At 38.6% G+C, this 19,317-nt stretch overlaps 3 protein-coding genes across 4 annotated transcripts; all 3 read left to right on the top strand.

Moving 5' to 3' along the window:
- The first annotated feature begins 870 nt into the window (after positions 1-870).
- On the top strand, positions 871-3,456 carry LOC127372260 (elastase-1-like). The gene is made up of 8 exons (XM_051415790.1): positions 871-1,037; positions 1,322-1,419; positions 1,518-1,618; positions 2,021-2,146; positions 2,411-2,547; positions 2,656-2,798; positions 3,022-3,171; positions 3,320-3,456. Exons 1-8 carry the CDS (start codon positions 998-1,000, stop codon positions 3,329-3,331), a joined length of 807 nt encoding a protein of 268 aa, XP_051271750.1. The 5' UTR covers positions 871-997; the 3' UTR covers positions 3,332-3,456.
- A 388-nt stretch (positions 3,457-3,844) lies between these two features.
- LOC127372258 (elastase-1-like) lies at positions 3,845-7,783 on the top strand. 2 transcript variants are annotated; one of them, XM_051415788.1, is made up of 8 exons: positions 3,845-3,898; positions 4,046-4,149; positions 5,713-5,813; positions 6,013-6,138; positions 6,428-6,543; positions 6,647-6,789; positions 7,433-7,582; positions 7,663-7,783. In XM_051415788.1, the coding sequence occupies exons 1-8, from the start codon at positions 3,859-3,861 to the stop codon at positions 7,678-7,680; spliced, it is 798 nt and encodes a 265-aa protein (XP_051271748.1). In that variant the 5' UTR covers positions 3,845-3,858; the 3' UTR covers positions 7,681-7,783. The 2 variants fall into 2 exon arrangements, with proteins under 2 accessions (XP_051271748.1, XP_051271747.1); XM_051415787.1 differs by having other exon boundaries at positions 6,407-6,543.
- A 3,597-nt stretch (positions 7,784-11,380) lies between these two features.
- Positions 11,381-15,565, top strand: LOC127372259 (elastase-1-like). Its single transcript, XM_051415789.1, has 8 exons — positions 11,381-11,456; positions 11,628-11,731; positions 12,460-12,560; positions 12,833-12,958; positions 13,455-13,591; positions 13,737-13,879; positions 15,116-15,265; positions 15,489-15,565. Exons 1-8 carry the CDS (start codon positions 11,417-11,419, stop codon positions 15,498-15,500), a joined length of 813 nt encoding a protein of 270 aa, XP_051271749.1. The 5' UTR covers positions 11,381-11,416; the 3' UTR covers positions 15,501-15,565.
- Positions 15,566-19,317: the final 3,752 nt, after the last annotated feature.

Here is a 19,317-nt window from a genome sequence, read left to right as displayed (position 1 = left end):
CTTCTGTCCATAAAGTGCTCTATATTTTATGAATAAAATGAAAATGACTAAAAACATCATAAAGTTTAAATATATACACACACATATATATATAAAACCTTTATTTAAGAAGGATGTCACATTGAGATTGAAATCTCTTTTACAAGTCAGACGTAGTAATAACAATAATAATTCTACTAAAATGTCTAATCTACTGTTCATCTGAAGTCAAGAAAAACAGAATGTCATATTTTTCCCCTTTTTAAAAATACCTTTGTTGTATGCTATTACAAATTGCTTGCATGTTCGCACATTGCTTTGTTTTCTTTTTCTTCCTTCCTCTCAGAAAGCCATTTGAGACAAGAGATGACAAACACATTTTCCCATGCTTACTTCATAATTCATGCTGTTTCAAATGGACACGTGATTATTTTGCAACGTACATATTCACAAATACTTGCACTCTATTACATCAGATAATTCACTTTAAGGTTTTATATTAGAGAGTAACAACAAAAACTATTTGGATGTACAAAATACAGTGAAAGACTATTTTGGAAACTTTGGGTGATAAAGGCATCAATCCATATATCTTCATATTAGATGGTTCATGCAGCCATAAGGTTGGCTAGCCATCATTACACTTCTCCGCCTCAGGGACCCCTGACAAAAAAGTGTTTTTCCCATGAATCCATGCCCAAAATAGATGTGGCTGACTTTATCAAACATGATAAATACCCTTTTAAATCCTCTGAATCACAGTGACTCATGTCATCCGGTGATATACTTGTCAGTCTACGTGTCATTCTTCATTGTGGACAGTTTTCTACTGGTCAAAGCAGGAGGTGTGTGGTAACTGACTGATAACACTGTGTGACAGACCACAGGTGCTTACTTTGCTTTTGTCACAGGGGAAAAGAACAGCCACACTTTTCCGCACCGGCAAAGGTCGAGTTGAGGTATAAAAGAAGGAGGGAAGCATCCATTCCTTGTAGGAACATTCTGACGTACTGCAGACATGCTCAGGTTTTTGGTGTTGACAAGTCTCGCAGCCTTGGGTAAGAAAATGACACTGTGCTGTATAACCATTCATTTTTTATCTCTTTCTGTCTCATTCACTCTCTCACTCCCTATAAGTCAGTCACTCTTTCTGTCATCCAGTCAGTCACTCATTTTTAGTTTAGTCAACACGCCGGAGCTCCAGATACACTGCTCTGCCTGTACACTCTCGCTGCCCTCATTTCTTGTTTTCTCTTTCTTTGTGTTGGAAGCGAATAATTTTATGAAGCTTCTGGGAAACCATTTATAAATGGTGACCACTGTTTTTCATGTTTTTAACCAGTGCTGGCTGAGCTGGAGCCCCAGCCCAGGTACCTGGAGGACAGCTTTGAAAGAGTCGTGGGAGGTGAGGTGGCCAGACCCAACTCTTGGCCCTGGCAGGTAATCTACTGAAAAATACACTGTTTCAGCACAAAATGACTTCACATTATATCACATTTAGGAATTACATTTACAGAACTCTTTTCTCCCCCCATTAGATCTCTCTTCAGTACAGATCTGGCAGCAACTACTACCACACATGCGGAGGAACCCTGATTGAGAGAGGCTGGGTTATGACAGCTGCTCACTGTGTGGACAGGTAACATAATGATTAACTAGAACACAGAATGGCTATTCACTGGCTGAGTTTAGGTGTATTCGTGGGCCATTTTAGATTACTTTGACTTGAATATCCATAGCCCACTTTTATTACAATACCAAGGTATGATTTATTTCAGTGTTTCTAAATGTCACCCGTATGAGGAAACTTCTCACAGCCTCATTTATATCTGTCACATACCATGGGGATTAATTTATTTGATTTAAGAGAAAGAAAAGTCTCCAGACAAGGGAATCAAAAGTCATTTATTGGTGTGTTGTGGTCTTTTGACATTAGTTTACTTGCAGTTAGTCATTTTAGACACAGCTTTATCTAATCATTGATTGTTAACCTGTATCGTGTTTCTCTTTGCTTTTCCCTTTTTTTTTTAAAACATTGCAGCAGTAGGACGTGGCGCGTTGTTCTCGGCGAACATGACCTCTACAAGTCCAACGGCAGAGAGCAGATCATTAGTGTCGGCCAGGTTTACATCCATCCTGGATGGAACTCCAACAGAGTGTCTGCTGGGTGAGGTTTGCATTTTCTCTTACACACATACGTTCTTAAGGAACTTCAAGCCACACGGGTTTGATGATTTTAAAAGAGAACTATCTGTTAAAGATTTTTAGATAAGTTATAATGTTTTGAAGGGAATCAATCTCTCTCATTTCTCAGATATGTTTGGGAAAAAGTGTGAATTCTCAGACAAAATGTCCTCCCCAGGATTCTAGTTTTTTTGTTATATAAGTTATTTTTGGTTCCTCCTGTTTGATCCATGAATCTCCACCTCAGATTTGACATTGCTCTGCTGCGTCTGTCCTCTGAGGCTACCCTGAACACCTACGTCCAGCTGGGCTCTCTGCCTCCCTCTGGCCAGATTCTGCCCCACAACAACCTCTGCTACATCACTGGATGGGGACGCACTTCTAGTGAGTTGATTGCATGATCCCTCTGGGCACCAGTTGGTTTCAGTGCCATGGCTGAGTATTTTCTGCAAAGCTCAGTGTATCTTACCATTCCAATTTCACCTTGCCTAGCTGGTGGCAGCCTGTCTGCTCAGCTGAAGCAGGCCTACCTTCCTCTGGTCGACTACAAGACCTGCTCCAGCAGTGGCTGGTGGGGCAGCACTGTTAAGAACAGCATGGTGTGTGGTGGTGGTGCTGCTGAGGCTGGATGCAATGTAAGTCTCCTCCTGAAAAAGAAATTTGGAAAAGTTGTACACTCAGTTGCTAGAGCTATATCAAAATCCTATTAAAAGGGACTTATTTGACTTGGACTTAGATGCGCTTTATTACTTGAATTCCAATGAAGTGTTAGTGTGATAAATTGATGTGTTGTTTTATATCCACCATTGAATCATTGTGTCCATGATACTGAAGATGCTTTCTTTAATCTCCTTTCAGGGTGACTCTGGTGGCCCTCTGAACTGCATGGTTAATGGAAAATACTATGTCCATGGTATTGCCAGCTTTGTGTCTGGTATGGGATGTAACACTCCCAAGAAGCCCACCGTCTTCACACGTGTCTCTGCCTACATTGAATGGATGGACTCGGTCAGTATTAGTGATATGTTTATCAATCTTATGTCATAGAATAAACTATAAAAACTCCTCATCATTACAGGAATGCTAGTATAGGTATGGATTTAATGGAATTTAATGACTCTATCTGTTATCATTACTTGCTTCTCCTGTTTTCCAGATCATGATGTAAACAGAACACTCATCCATGTGGCAACACACAAAGACAGAGACTGCACATGGCCATGTTTTGACCTGCTGTACTTCCTCATTTGCCTGGTCTCTTTCTACCAAAAATAAACTTCATTAAAACTTTGAGTGATGACTAATTTCTCATCAGACAGTTTATGCAACCACAGTGATGTTTGCCATTATGAAGGTCGCATTTCTTTTGCTTCAGACGTCAAACTATCCTCCTACTCTGCGACAAAGCATGTATAAAGGACGCCCAAAAATAGCATACCAAAGTGTGGCCACAGACTGTGAAAATAAATGTTCGCATTTCAAGACTGTTAACGATTCTTAGAAACAGTTTTTATGTTTCAGTAAATCCAGTGTTATGTGGCAACACACTATCATAAACTGTGATAAAGTCTGAGACGGACCACAGGTGCCTTTCTGACCACTGCCAAGCTCAGCAGAGGGTCCACATCAAATGAAGGTCAGCTCAGGGTATAAAAGAATGAAACATGCTTTTGGAAATGTCAAGACGCTGCAGACATGCTGGTGTTTCTACTGTTCACCACACTCACAGCCACAGGTAAGAAAAATCAAGGCTGTACTTTAAATAATGTACCGCTGACAAATGCTAATTTTCTCACGTAGGAACTTAGAAAATGCATTAGATACAATCAACACAAGGGGGCTGTTAAGATGGTGTTTTGAATGGGTTTCCTCTGTACCTCAGTGCTGGCTGAGCTGGAGCTTCAGTCCGGTGGCATGCAGAGCAGCACTGCAGGAAGAGTTGTGGGAGGTGAAGAGGTGCCTCATCACAGCTCCTGGCCTTGGCAGGTACACTATCACACAGCCAGACAGAACATGAATAAAAAGGTTGTGTAAGTGCAAGTTCCTTTTCCATAAAATACAGGTAGTAGAAGGAACCAAAAACCAATACTTGGGGCAACTCATGTTCCAGATTGGTTTCTAAGACCTGGAACATATTTCTGACAGCCTTTCTTATGTTATCTACAGGAGAATTAAGCTACAAAATTAGTAGTTTGGCATTTTTTATTTATTTATGCTATTTGCTGAGCCTGCAAAATAAGGGCGTATATGAGTCACCATGGGTCCTGCAGGTTATGCAGATGGATGACTGTGGTTTGTCTTATCTCTGTCTCACACAAAAGTGAGACAACATCAGCTGGTTGAAACTGTTGAACAGAGGTTGAGAGATTAGTTCATGCAGAGGCAAAGTGAGCTCAGAAGCATGACATCATCTGATATTTATGTACAATTCAAACAAGAGCTTTATCTTTGTTTGAAAACCAAAAGTACAGGCAGACTATTTGTAATTTTAGAGTGATTGGTCATTGGAAGATATAAAGGGCTGGATAGAAACAATATAATCTGCAACCTCTGCAATGACAATTATTGTACAAGAATCATATTTTAAATTTAACGTAACATAACCATAATGAAAAACAGAAAAAGCTATTTGCCCACGTATTGTTTAAACCACCCATCTATGTTTAAATTATTGTTATTATGTCCTTCCTTTGTTAAAGTAACATTTGTTGGATGCCGTGTGCTTGTTATTACAGTACATTTTGTTTGCTCCATACCATGTGATCATGGTCCTGAGTTGCAAATAAATGAAAAATGAAAAATGAGAAATGAAAAATGAAGCTATGTACAACTGGCAGCTGGTTAGTTTAGTTGGAAACTGGAGGAAAAAACTGGCCTGAGCTGCCTGAAAGCAACAAAATTAGCTATCACACTTTGGTTTTTGAGCAGATTAAACACTTATAATGAGAATAGAACCATGCTGGCTGTTTCTAGTCATCATGCTAAACTAAGCTGACTGGCTGTTGGCTGTAGCCTCATATTAGCATACAGACATGAGAGGTATTGATCTTCTCTCGGCAAGAAAGAGAAGCATATTTCCCAAAAAGGTCAAACTATTATTTTGAGAGGTCAAGAGGGAAGTATGCAAAACTGGCATGGTAATTTTCAGAGGGATCCCTTTACCTCTGACCTCAAGATATCTGAATGACAATGGGTTCTATGGATACCCACGAGTCTCCCCTTTGTTGGAATTGCATGAATTGTGAATGTATGGAAAGCTGAGACACATACTTCCTGCCATCCTTTGCATAAGTCAGTGCCCCACTTGTGCCACCCCAGTCAGGAAAAATCTGGGAATGGCCCTGCCTGTAAATCATGAAAAATAAATAATCTTTATGTTTTTAATTTACAAATGTACAATTTTTTTTAAACTTATAATCTGCTTCAAGTATGTGTTCATCATGAAGATACTTAAAAATAATTGATTTGAGAACTTTCCTTTTTTCTTTCTTTATTAGAAGGAAAAAAATACTTTTTATTGGTAAGACTATTTTGTGACTTTTGCTTCAGGTCTCTCTCCAGTACTACTCAGATGGCTCCTATCATCATTTCTGCGGAGGAACACTGATCAGGAGAGGGTGGGTCATGACCGCTGCTCACTGTATGTACAGGTAAGAGACACAATTAATATTGTAAACCTTCTATTATTCTAATCTGATGTACTGCACAGTAGCTGTTATATGCCCAATCCTTTATTTTAAGATACTGGTTTTGTGCACCAATATGTGTTTTCTGTTTCCTTTCTTTGTGTCTTACCTCTCTTATAATGTTTTACTGTGGAAACAAGTACACTAATCCAAGCTAAAACAGTTCCAGCTCTTTGCGCGTGGTCCTCGGTGATCTTATCCTGCACAACAGCGACGGAACAGAGCAATTCAGGAGTGTCATCAATGTTTATATCCATCCTGAATGGAACAATAACAGCATCTCCTCTGGGTGGGTCTGTATGTTATTGCATTCTGTCCAATTCTGATAGTCCACATACAGCAAACATTTTAGGTAAACATTTCTTATTTCTTATGTTATTTGTCTTAACATCTTAGTTTCTCAGAGGTTTTGAGTCTTACTTTTACAGTGTTTTACATGAGAGTTTGATGGATTTGATATGGTTAACTGCCTTTGAATGAAATTATGGCATTTCTGGTGATGCTCATTCCAAAGGAAGATATTATGTTTTGATTAAATTACATTCTTTAACCTTAAGTAATGATATTGCCCTGTTGAGGCTGTCGTCTGAGGCCTCACTGACCCGTTACGTGAGGCTGGCCTCTCTGCCTCCTTTGGGTGAGATCCTGCTCCATAACAGCCCCTGCTACATCACTGGATATGGCCGCACCTCCAGTGAGTCAGATGCAACTCCCACACACTCATGATTCTGACTGTAAAGTGCGCAGTCATCTTATTTTCCCTGTACATGTTTGTTTTCTGTTCTGTGCACCTTCAGCTGGTGGAGCAATGCCTACAAGAATGAGGCAGGCCTACCTTCCTGTCGTCGACCACGAGACCTGCACCAGCTCCGGCTGGTGGGGCAGCACCGTCAAGACCACCATGATCTGTGCCGGAGGAGGTGCACAGTCAGGATGCAACGTGAGTGTGGTGACGTGGAAAATATGAAGACACTACAAATAGACTGATTTCGAAACTGAGCACACTCATGATTATACCTCCTGAAATAAAAAAAGAAAATCCATCCTGTTGTTTACCAGCAGCTTATCAAATCTGCTGAACTTTACCAAACCTCAATCAATCCCATGACCCACTGTGGGCGAATACAAAACACATCACATCATAATATCAGTTTAAATCTGTATAACACCTAATAATACACCTGTTCAAACAGATATTACTCATACTCAAATAGATGTTTGTTGTTCTACTTTTTTATGATTGCTTCTATGGTATTTCTCATTTGTAGTTTTTTATGGATTCAAGTACAATTCAGTGCAAGAAGTTAACTACTTTATAATCATTTATAAAAAATGGTGGTAAGTGACTATTAAGATGGGTTTTTGAGATTGAGAGTTGTGCATTAAAAATATATTTTTAGTACACCCCCACCCCCATGATAAGTGTCACAAAGTGAGGCTGCAATAGAGAAGCACATCCCAGCTCGGCCCCAGAATATCAGCCAATACTTCCCCAAAGCTTGTTACTACAGAAGACTACAAGTAAGAAAAGAACTGTATTTATTGCTGTGTGTCTGTATAACCAACAGTTTGTTTCATCACAGGGTGACTTTGGTGGCCCTCTCAGCTGCAGAATTGACAACAGTTGGTATGTCCATGGCATAGCCAGCTTTGTGTCTGGTATGGGATGCAATGCACCCCAGAAGCCCACTGTCTTCACCCGCGTGTCTGCCTACATCACATGGATGAACTTGGTCAGGAAGTAACAGTTTAAAGACTCATCTGTCAAAGTCAAGTCATTAAAATACTGATAGATATAATTTTCTTCTTGCAGGTCATGGACAATCCTTAAACCTTTCTTTTTGCTACAGGAACAACTCTAAATTGAGCTTGTTCCCCATCTGCAATAATTTTCCTGGTCAAATCTACTACAAATAAACTTCATTCATAATTAATATGTGTGTTTTAGATTTTTTCTAATTGTATAATTTTCTGCATTTATTAGTGTTGAGTGATCATTTTTGAACATTTCACTGGTAATGACATCTCACATTATGACACTTACGAATAGATAATGTATCATTAACCAACGTCAAGATAAACCCTGAAATGCAGATGAACACCTGTCCAATCAGGCCTTCCAAAACTTTACATTTGTCATTTTCCTGTTCGGTGCAGCATTGTCAGCAAGTTGACCGTGTGACAGAAATGGGACAAATACAGAGATGAGCAGACAGCACACTGAGCGGCTGTACCGGGGACACAACACTTTCAGACATAATACAAATTTGATCTGATTCTGAGTCCTGACAGCCAGCAGTCTTGAGTAAATGCTGACTTTCATTAAAGCCTTTCGTCTTTTGCTTGGCCTGTCCTTTAATATGATTCTTGTTATTTTTCAAATTAGACTCTTGTCCTCTTTTAGCTACCACCAGAAATTTGTCAGATAAAACTGGTCAGCCTGGTGTTTAATAAATAGAAGGTTTGTGTTACCCTTTCCATTGCCTCTCTGGGGGTTTTGTGGCATTTTAGAAGCAAATGGCTGCAGTGAGCACTGAGGCACTAATGGAGGGTATTAGATGAATGATAAGTCACCATATGGGAACCACACACATGCTGCAGCTGTGCTATAATCAGAATGGAAATATAGACTGACTGACTGTTGGGACAGAGGAAAGTCATAGCGCTTGTCGTATATCCTTTTAACTGGTTCTCCATGAGCACATGCACTCCCTCTTTTCTTCAGACTTTTTTTGATGTGAAATATGTTAAAGCTTATTTTATTGAATATTTAATTTCAACCTTGAAACAGTTTAAAGCAGGGCCTGGGGGGAGGTTATAGTGACTGTTATTCATGTGGAGGTATTAGTTACATCCTCCCAGCTATATTTTTTGTTGTTATGGTATTGCTGTAGTGGATGTTTCTGGCAAGACGTTTTAGAATTGAAATAAAGAGATTTCCCACTACAGTGTGCTCTACACACTAAATATACACTCACAAGTTTCTCACATATAGCCAGTAGTGGATGTAGAGAAATATTGATGTGGTGGCCAGAGGGTGGCATTGAAACTTTTAGAAGTGGAAGAAATATATGCTTAATTGCAAACAATCACATATATCAATATTTGCTTGGAAAAGCCCCCAAATGAAGATATTTGAAATCATAAACATTTTTATGGCACATTACGGTGTTGCACAACAAATACAAGTTAAGATGCACACACTAATTTTAAAGAAATTTAATTCAAAGAAACAAAATAGGCAAAACAGTGAAGACAGAAATATACTGGTGCCCTATAAAATAGTGAATTGTAGTTTCTACTCTTCAGATTAAACAAACAAGATAAAAAAATATTAATTAATGAGTGTTGGATGTGCTGTAAGGTGGATTTGGTTCTGTTTGAATAGATCCAGGCAAGCTGTTTCACTGTTTCGCTGTTATAGGTAGCAGCTACAATTTTACTCCACTGACATGACAGAGAATAAGTGTATTTCCTAAAATGTCTATTCCTTTTACAAACAGTATGTCTTATTGTGAGAGAGCAGTTTGCAGTGAGTCACATGCACAAAAAATCTTTATAAAGGTCATGTCTGCACTGCTAACCTGCTGCACTCTTGTTAGAGAAAAGCAAATAACAGAGCTCAGATCATACAGCATGTTAAAGTGTTGCTCAGCGGCTCCGGGATGTGTAGAGCAATAGAGAACAGCATTGTTGATCATGTATACATCCTGAAGCCTCCGTAATACAGGCACACTGCTGGTAAAATAAAACTCAATATTGTTTCTGTTGCCTAAAACAAAGGTCCCAGAATCTAGTTTAATTCCATATATATTTATCAATGGAATAACAACAACATTATTATTATGAAGAAATTTAGCCACTGATACCTGAGCAAGTATATGTCAGAAATTGTCCATGTCTCTTAAACCAAATCCTGTGCTGCAGCAGCCATTACCGTACACCGCCAATACTGGGACACACAGAGTTATAATACTAACACCTCATGAATACTTATCAAAGGCTTGAAGTGGAAAACGGTACCGTAGCCTCGGGGTTGTTACTGTAAGCTTTAAACACTGATCTAAATCTATATTATTCAACAACCTGCAACACACATCATATTCCCATTACAGTAGCTCTCTACATGTTCCCCTCTACCTTCTGCATAGCTGGAGCTCACCTGTCAACAAGCTGAAACAGCCTGTTGTTGACTTTGCAGCAGCTTGGACCGGAAAGAGAATTTCTGTGCTTGATTAGACACTGGCTGATGAGTCTGAGGTCCTTTCAAAGCCCTCTTGGATGCCATCTACACTGACCCAATGTGCAAGAAAAAATTATAAGTGCCCTTCCTACGTATTTTTTTGCCTTTGCCACTCCGACAGTCCACACGCCTACTTTACTGTATATGCTCTACAAACTGATCGTCTACACATTACACATAACAGTTTAGCATCTATAATGCACAGTCAGTTTATAAACGTAAATCTGCAGCATGACTTCAAGTCAAACGTTAAGAAAAATCAGTTCATGACATTATACCTAATATCCAGGTCAAAAAGATGAAAGCAGCCATACATGTATTTATCTTTGAGGATCAACATCAATATATAAAAAATGTTAATGTGCAGTATTGATGGCGCTAAATAGCACATCAATACTGCACAATCCCACATACACGTCCATAATGTTTGAAACCATTACAAAGTTTTTAAACTAAGTTTGTGTTGCTGGCCTCTCCAGTTAGTGTTAAAATACATGTTCTACTCAAACATGAATATATATTTAAATGCACTTTCAGCCAAATTAAAATCGCATACTGTCTGCGCAACTAAAATGCATAATCACCCCCAGACACTGTGGGGATAATCTTCCTTTGAGTACTTCATCACTGTGTTTCTGACAAATCTCAGTAGTTGGTTGCCTGTAGTTGCCTTTCCAGACGAGCCAGAAAGAGAACAAAGTCATACACACTGACTGTGCAAGGTAAAATGCATTTGAAGATGGGTTTTCACTGCAGGGGTGCACTTGCAGATAATGTCAGAATGTGTGTGGGTGTGTACGTGGAGACCCTCTCTACCATGGGAACGAGTGAACTTGTCTCTAAAGATGGTAACTAAGGCTGATGTGAGGTGATAATGATATAGAAGTCTTGTACACCATTCAGTGTGAATGTGATTAAAACACGAGTAAAAACTCAAAGAAGCATTTCCTCTGTACATGCAGTATCTACAGTGAAAAATGTGTTTACTACAACATATATTGTAAGGGTTTAGTAATGAAAAAATAAACCTACAGTATAGGAATATCTCATAACTGATTCTCGAGGCCAATACAAGTGGAAAAAATTGATTCAGTCGCTGAGTCAGCTATTCCACATATGAATCCCTCCGTCCCCCACTGTAGTGATAACTGTGAGACAGACACAGGTGGACATGTGTACACACACACACACACACACACACACACACACACACACACACACACACACACACACACACACACACTATCAGCAGATGGGGCCCTTAGGGTATAAAAGAGTAGTGGGTGGAAGTCTCCAGTGCGGAAAGTTTCAGGAGACTGCAAACATGTTCAGGTTTCTTGTATTGACCTCTCTTGCAGCCCTCGGTAAGAGTCTTTGACATATTGCACACACACACACACACACACACACACACACACACACACACACACACACACACACACACACACACACACACACACACACACACACTCCTAACACACATGCATACTTGATGTCTGACACTGTAATGTTTCCTCTGTCTCTGCTCTGCTCAGTGCTGGCTGAGCTGGAGCCCCAGCCCAGGTACCTGGAGGATGACAGTGTTGAGGAGAGAGTTGTGGGAGGCGAGATTGCCGGTGCCCACTCCTGGCCCTGGCAGGTACAGTTTGATTTGTTTGACTCTACAACAGTGGTGGAAGTGATGCTAAGATCCTTTGCTTAAGTAAAAATAGCAATAACACAATGTGAAAATACTCAGTACTCAGTACAAAAATTCTACTTAAATAAAAGTAAGTAATAAGTATTACAAACAAAGTAATAATAATAATAATACATTAAATTATTAGAGGCGCCTCTCTGGGCACTCGAGGACACCGTACAACACAAAAAAAAAAAAAAAAAAAAAAGTGTACTTAAAGGTCCAGTGTGAAACATTTAGGAGGATCTATTGGCAGAAGTGGAATATAATATTCATAGTTAGGTTTTCATTAGTGTCTAATCACCTGAAAATAAACATCATTGTGTTTTGTCACTTTAGAATGAGCTTTTTCCCTAGAAATAAATGTTTTTTTTTTTTAAAAAACTCATGTAAAGTACAAGTGCCTCAAAATTGTAAGTAAGTACAGTACTTAAATTAAGTAAATATATTGTAAATGTATTTTAGTTTCTTTCCACCACTGCTCTATGGCCATGTATATCAGATTTGTTAAAACAAAAACATATATTCCAAATACACTCATCCACAAAGTTTAAAGGGGGCATTTAAGAGTGTGCCTGTGGTGCCTGTAAGCATCTTTCCATGTCTGGAATTCTGCCTGGAGGCATTTGGCAAAACATTTTAAACAGTTCAGTTTATTGGAGTTGTAATGCTCTCTGTTGTTTCATTAGATCTCTCTTCAGTACAAATCTGGCAGCAGCTTCTACCACACCTGTGGAGGAACCCTGATCAGGAGAGGATGGGTCATGACCGCTGCTCACTGTGTGGACAGGTGGGAGTCTTTTTTAATAGAATAGAATAGAAACAGAATAGCTCCTGAGCTTTTACATAGCCATCTTTGATTTAAATTTGACTGGGAATGTTGTATTTCAGTCATCTGTTTTAATCCAACATTAACTGTTAAATAAAATCTACAATTCCCCCCAGAATCTAGATCCCATGTAAAATATTGATTTTTAAAAGATATCTGGAGAGAGGTCTCACTGCAAGACAAGATAAATATGAGTGGAAGAATAAAAATCTTCATGTTTTGAACGTCCACAGGTCCAGGACTTGGCGTGTTGTTCTTGGAGATCACGACATTAACTCCCACGAAGGCAAAGAGCAGTACATGAGTGTGAGCCGCGTCTACGTCCACCCCAACTGGAACTCCAACAACGTTGCTGGAGGGTAAGTGGTTACTGGTCATGTTTTGACCCACTTCTGCATATTAAAATAACAAATCCTAATGGGTGTACATCACATATTATAAAAACAGAATGCATTTAGACATTTGTAAACAAATAAAAGTAATGCCAGAAGGCTTTTTTTTTTTTTGCTATGTATTATTTGATATAACAGCCACATTATGTAGATATTTCATTTTGTATATTACTAAAAAATACTACATTTCTTAATAGAATTATATACAAAAAAAATAATAAATGCTGACCTTACTAGACTTACTATGAACATAGATTTTGAAAACTCGTCCAATCATACAATATAACACATAACTAAAACTGAAACAGAAAATGATTCTACAAATGTGAAGACTTGCTGCTTTGCTCTGCTATAAAATACTGCAAATGACATATTTTTGGGTTTTGTTACAATGTGCTTTTATGAGTCCGGGGAAAAGATGTAATACTCACTGACTTGAGGACATGTTGGTTGTGACCCTCAGGTGGGACATTGCTCTCCTGCGTCTGTCCTCTGATGCTTCTCTCAACTCCTACGTCCAGCTCGGCGCCCTGCCTCCCTCTGGTCAGATTCTGCCCAACAACAACCCCTGCTACATCAGTGGATGGGGTCGCACCCAGAGTGAGTCTGACAATAAAACCCAGTATTCAGTTCAGTACTTAAATACCGTAAGAAAGTAATCTGTGAGCATTTTAAAGGTATAGCAGTGTATGATCCTGCTAGGCTTTATCACAGTTGTATGATGGGTTTCTCGTGTCATCCCCAGCTGGAGGTCAGCTGTCTGCCAAGTTGAAGCAGGCCTACCTGCCTGTTGTTGATCACAGGACCTGCTCCAGCTATGGATGGTGGGGCAGCACTGTGAAGGACTCCATGGTCTGTGCTGGTGGTGGCAGCGAGTCTGGTTGCCAGGTAAGACTATGAGGTTTTAGAAAGGACTGTGCATGCCCTCACTCAGCTCGGCTTTGAGTTTCAAGCAGAGATGAGGAGCGGGCAACAGAGGTCTGGTAAGCTTTTTTCTTTCCAACTCCACAACCCCATATTTTTCATTTCTCAGACTTTTAGTCTTCAGCCTCAACCGATAGTGACTCCAGTGACATCACTTAAAGCAATTTATCAGACTTTGCTCAGCTCCCTCTGGAGCCACAAAAGGCTTTATACAGCTTTTTCCACATATGCAGTAGTACTCCCTAAGATATGTAAGCAGACTTTGTTAAGTGAAATTGGTGGAGTTACCCTTGATTGACAGTAAGGCAGAATATGCACAATAGCATCCCTGGACCATGACAACTCTTTCAGTTCTACTTTCTACCTTTGTAAAGTGTTTATAAGTTGTAACTAATGGCTTTACTAATGATATAACAAAGCTTTATAAAGCAGTTATAAGCCATTAATGAGGGAAAAGGTTTTGGTTGCAGGTTGTGTCCATTTAGTAACAGCTTATAAAGCATTATAACACGATTTTTTACAAAATAGGAAGGATGAATGCTGGCCTAAGTGATATTCCTCAACCTGGCAAACCAAGATTTGTACTGGTAATGGCTTATAACAGATCTATAAAACATTATAAACTGATTTATGAAACAATTATAAAGAAATTAGTTACAGCTTCCAACAGGTTATTAAGGGTGCCTGTGTCAGCAGCAGATTCTTCCCAGCTCAGATTTTGAACCCAGTTCCTCCAGTTGTCTCGCAAACCACAGTGTCACAGTAAGATTAGGACAGATAGAATGATGTTTGGATACGAGCAGACCGGGAGAAACACTGAACATAACTTGTCAGAACTGGAGTCCCACTCCACCATGACAGAGTAAAATTGAATGTCTCCCACTGAGTTGAGGGCTGACCCCTTCCTGTCAAGAAAAATATTTTGGAGGACACATGCGGGATTACTTGCTGCATCAGCAGGGGCATAAGTCAGTTACAATGATCCAGGCTAGTGCTTAAGCTGCACAAAGTGTCAAAGTCTCGCAAGTTCATATTCTGCAAAGACTTGCTTGAGGCTTTCTGAGATTAGAAGCAGATATGAGAAGCAAGTGGGAACAAGTTAAGTGCATTAGAAAATGGGGCATTTGCTCCTAAATCTGTTAAAAAGATATGAATACTTGGCCTTGAGGTTTGTCTGTCATGTGTTTTCTCTGAATCCAGGGTGACTCTGGTGGCCCCCTGAACTGCAGTGTCAACGGCCGGTGGGTTGTCCACGGCGTGACTAGCTTTGTGTCCTCCTCTGGCTGCAATGCTTACAGGAAGCCCACCGTCTTCACCCGTGCCTCCGCCTACATCAGCTGGATGAACGGCGTCAGTATTAAAATCAAATGTTTACAAAAAAATTCACAATGTAATTTATGCAGGGTTTGAGTTACAGCATAGCTCACTAAATCCCACTACATGCAGTAACTAGAAGATTTCATAGTATATTTTTTTATACATTCATTCATTCTTACAAATACATGTCTATTTATGTTTTTGGGATCCTAGAAGATAAATTTACATAATGATTCATTTGTCCTTGCTTTTTCAGATCATGGGTTGAGAAGAGGGATGATCTCCATGGAGACGATGTTTCTGCTCCAACCGAATAAAATGTCCTATAATGTGTATTTGGCTTAATTTTTTTAGAGTGCATTTTGTGTGGGAGACAACAGGCATTGGTCATCTTATGATTCATAAAAGCACAAGTAACTTTACCTGCAATTAACTTAATTAACAGGTGCAAGAGAGAGAGAGTGGTTTTGTAATAATAAGGCGCAGTTGTGTTAGTGAGTAATATGTCATGTCAGCGAATTTGTGTGAGATGATCCTTGAATAATACATTGATTTCAAAACCAAGACAGCTCCACTGTCACAAATAGGAATAATTAATTACTGCTTTCAATGAAGCGGTGGAAGTGTAAACAGAGAGATGTGATTAGACTATGATAAATTTAGAGTTATAAATGAGTTGACTTCAAGTGATGAAAAGAGGCTCTAAGACATCTAAGACAAGCACATTATCCCGTTAAGTGAAAAAGCCTTGAAATAACATTAACTGTCAATTAATCACTACAATCCAATTAAAAGACAAAATCGGATTCTGTGTTGTGGGAAGAAATCTTAGATAGCAAACTATTACCCTTGTATCCCACTTACAATGTCAGTTGGAAAAACAATAATTTATAATTGCACAAATCAATCAACATCAATGGCCAAATAAGCAATAACACCTGAATAAGTTCAGTATCTGCATATGCAGGTGTAATGTGGATAAAAACAATAATTAAGGTTAATTCAATTTGTTCGAATAAAATGATTTAAAATCAGAAACAGTGTGCACAATCTCTAGGTGACATTACCATTACAGCATGCAAATACTCACACATACGATTTCCTCAGAGGGTCATAAAGATAGAAAAATTCACATTTACATGTTTATCTCTCATGCAGTCTGTTTTTATGAGTGCACTCTGTTACATGCTTGTTCCTGTTAATGGGTCATGTGGGGCTGGAGTCCATCCCTCTATCATTGGACTGTGAGGGGAGATCAGAGTCCCTGCAGGAAACTCACAACAATGCAAAATACATAAAATTCAGAATACTCCCAATACCGCTCAGATGGATGCCTTTTTTCATTACAAAAATATACTTTTAAATGTGTGAAACAGTTTGTCAGATCTTCTCCAAGTCAAAACCTAGTAAACCTTGTAGGCTGCCGAAAAAATGATTTTAAGTCAATCTGAAGTTATATATAAATAAATCAACCTGCTACAGTCACGGGGGGAAATAACTGTCAAAAAAGATGAACTAGATATCAGATGAAAAACAAAATATCAAAAAGAAACATGAAATGAAAAGAAACACAACATTTCTAAGGAGCTGACCTCATGCAATAAATGTCTAAAATGCATATATATACAATAACATTTGGATTCAACTTATTGCTATTTGCCCTTCCTAAAATAAACTCTGTCAAAACCTAAAAAACCACACTCAGTCTACTACGTGCCAGGGTTTCCAGTGGTACTTTCATGTTACAGCATTTGAAATCCAGTCACAAAACAAAATTACCCTGAGCAGTCCACCATCTGAGGTTATTATAGTATAAAATAAATCCATAAATCACATCCCTCCATACAACCACCTTTAATATTTAAGACTTTTGTATGAAGGTAGGTGACTCATTTGCCCCTTGCGTCCCAACAGATCCCTCTGTAGCTCAGGTATTGCAGGTATATCTGTCAAGAAATCTGACTCTCTGGTCATGTAGTACACAGTGCCATATTGTGTGTCTGTGTGTGTGTCTGTGAAAAACGGTTGTGTCTCTGCAGCAGTTTGGCCATATGGTGGCGATGATGGCTTTACATCCTACAATAAATGCCTGTCATATTGTCCTGTTGTAACACAGGCATCTGGTGTAAATTTAAGCTAAGTGAAACACCAACTGCATGTCTAACGACTGAGAGGAGGAACATCCATACTTGTTTTATGCTTGGAGGGAAATGTAAACCTCTTAATTGTCAAAAATGGTTAGGAAAAACATACATAATGTGGCTGGATTGTTATTTTATTTATAGAGTTTGAAGTTATAGGGACAGTGTACATTAATTGACATTTATGTCTATTGTCTGGCAGATTATCACTGACATTAACATGTAAGAAGAATTTTCATGTTTTAGATGGTTTGGGTGGGGGTATTTTTAAATACTTTATATACTGTCTGTGATTTGTACTTGTACATCCCCTCCAGACATGTATTAAGACATATATAATAGCCAGCTTGGAACAATAATATTTGTCTGACAAAAAAGTATAATTTCCACAAAACCCTTAAAAGGGCATCTACTCCTTCTACCTCATTAAAGGTTCCAGAATATATTAATATGCAAATTATGTTAATTTCTAAAGTTTTTAAGTGCACTTGGCTTCAAGTTTCTACATCATAGCTGTTTAAGTTGCATCCTGGACCTGACTACCCAACTATTTGTGAAAACTCTGCACACATGATTCTGCATAGTGAAGCTCCATCTGTAGGAACAAGAACATAAACATATTTAAAGGAGACTTTAAAGTACTTGAGTAAATATTATCACTTACTTTCTACAACAGTTAGATATTTAGTGTCAGACTGTGGTAGCACCACAGACCTCACACTATATTTTTTAAATGTCCAAAGTAAATTGTTGATTCAGTGGGCTAAAAAATGGTATAATGCATACTGGAAGGGAAGGAAGCTCTAACTGTTCTATAAATAATCAACTTCTTACCAAAACAACACAATGGCTCCTAAAGATTTAATAATCTCAGCACATCACTTCAAGATGTCCAAAATTACGAAACTAATTACTGATTGTTACATGACTTAATCAGCACAAAATGAATGGCTAACAACATTTTTTTTTACCACTTTCTTAGCTGATGGAACTAAATCAAAATGTTAGTGTATCTGTAATATCTCTGTGAGGAGCTTATGTTATCTACTTTAATGAGAAACAGTTCACTTGTAGGACTAATTACAACTCGTTCATCATGTTTTCTGCTTGATTAATCATATTCTTGTGATGAAAAATGTTCATCTCTCAATTTAACACACTGTCAGGGGTAAGCTAGTGAGAATACACATTCTGCTTAATATTCTCCAAGGTGCTCTAACAGGCTGTACCTTGATACTGTTTTGGGGATTTCTGTTTGACTTATGGATCTCCACAGGTTTGTCCGCTGAAGCCTTCCTCAGCTCCAACTACAGCTGGGCTCCCTGCCAACTGACCACATCTAGTCCCACAGCAACCTGCAGCTATAACCTGCAGTTGGTCAAATAAACCATCACTAATGTCAGCATGGAGAATTAGTTGGAACTAGCAGACAAAACACTAATAAAATTTGGGCTGTGTGTTGGAAAATGTGCTTGTTAATTATCTGCTGCTTAGTAAGATAATTGTCAAGTGATTGGGGGTCTTCAATTCTGTCAGAAAAGGCTTTTGTAAATCCTTCATGTGAAAATAGTCAAATAATTTCATCGCCAGAAGAGAACATCAGCTACTTCATGATAACAGTCTATAGTTGTGCTAGCCGCTCTATATTCAGGCACAGTGGTGATAAGCTACATGTTACTGTCAGCATGCTAAAATGCTCACAGTGTCAGTGTTTACCATGTTCACCATCTTAGTTCAGTGTGTTAGTATACTAACAGTTGCTAATAAGCAAAGTATAGCTAAGGCTGATGGGAATGTCATTAGTTTTGCAGGTATTTATTTACAGCTATATTATTTACTTTTTAATTTTTATATATTAGCATACACTTATTATATTTCATAATTCTTATACATTTCTATTCTATATATTGTGTTAGATATTGTAATATAAGTATTATTTCTATT

Source organism: Dicentrarchus labrax, unplaced genomic scaffold (genome assembly GCF_905237075.1).
Source record: "Dicentrarchus labrax unplaced genomic scaffold, dlabrax2021, whole genome shotgun sequence".
In the NCBI taxonomy this organism is placed as follows: Eukaryota; Metazoa; Chordata; class Actinopteri; family Moronidae; genus Dicentrarchus; species Dicentrarchus labrax.
Note: the sequence above shows the minus strand (reverse complement) of the source record. Positions and strands in the feature narration are given on the sequence as shown.

What these genes read in the sequence shown, in the direction of transcription:
- LOC127372260 (XM_051415790.1), top strand. Translation starts at nt 998, where the DNA reads ATGCTCAGGTTTTTGGTGTTGACAAGTCTCGCAGCCTTGG. An exon ending in GCTGCTCACTGTGTGGACAG is followed by an intron (nt 1,619 to 2,020) that starts GTAACATAATGA and finishes AAAACATTGCAG; the next exon opens with CAGTAGGACGTGGCGCGTTG. An exon ending in TCCAACAGAGTGTCTGCTGG is followed by an intron (nt 2,147 to 2,410) that starts GTGAGGTTTGCA and finishes TCTCCACCTCAG; the next exon opens with ATTTGACATTGCTCTGCTGC.
- LOC127372258 (XM_051415787.1), top strand. Translation starts at nt 3,859, where the DNA reads ATGCTGGTGTTTCTACTGTTCACCACACTCACAGCCACAG. An exon ending in CACCACACTCACAGCCACAG is followed by an intron (nt 3,899 to 4,045) that starts GTAAGAAAAATC and finishes TCTGTACCTCAG; the next exon opens with TGCTGGCTGAGCTGGAGCTT. An exon ending in ACAGCTCCTGGCCTTGGCAG is followed by an intron (nt 4,150 to 5,712) that starts GTACACTATCAC and finishes CTTTTGCTTCAG; the next exon opens with GTCTCTCTCCAGTACTACTC.
- LOC127372259 (XM_051415789.1), top strand. Translation starts at nt 11,417, where the DNA reads ATGTTCAGGTTTCTTGTATTGACCTCTCTTGCAGCCCTCG. An exon ending in TCCAACAACGTTGCTGGAGG is followed by an intron (nt 12,959 to 13,454) that starts GTAAGTGGTTAC and finishes TGTGACCCTCAG; the next exon opens with GTGGGACATTGCTCTCCTGC. An exon ending in TGGATGGGGTCGCACCCAGA is followed by an intron (nt 13,592 to 13,736) that starts GTGAGTCTGACA and finishes TGTCATCCCCAG; the next exon opens with CTGGAGGTCAGCTGTCTGCC.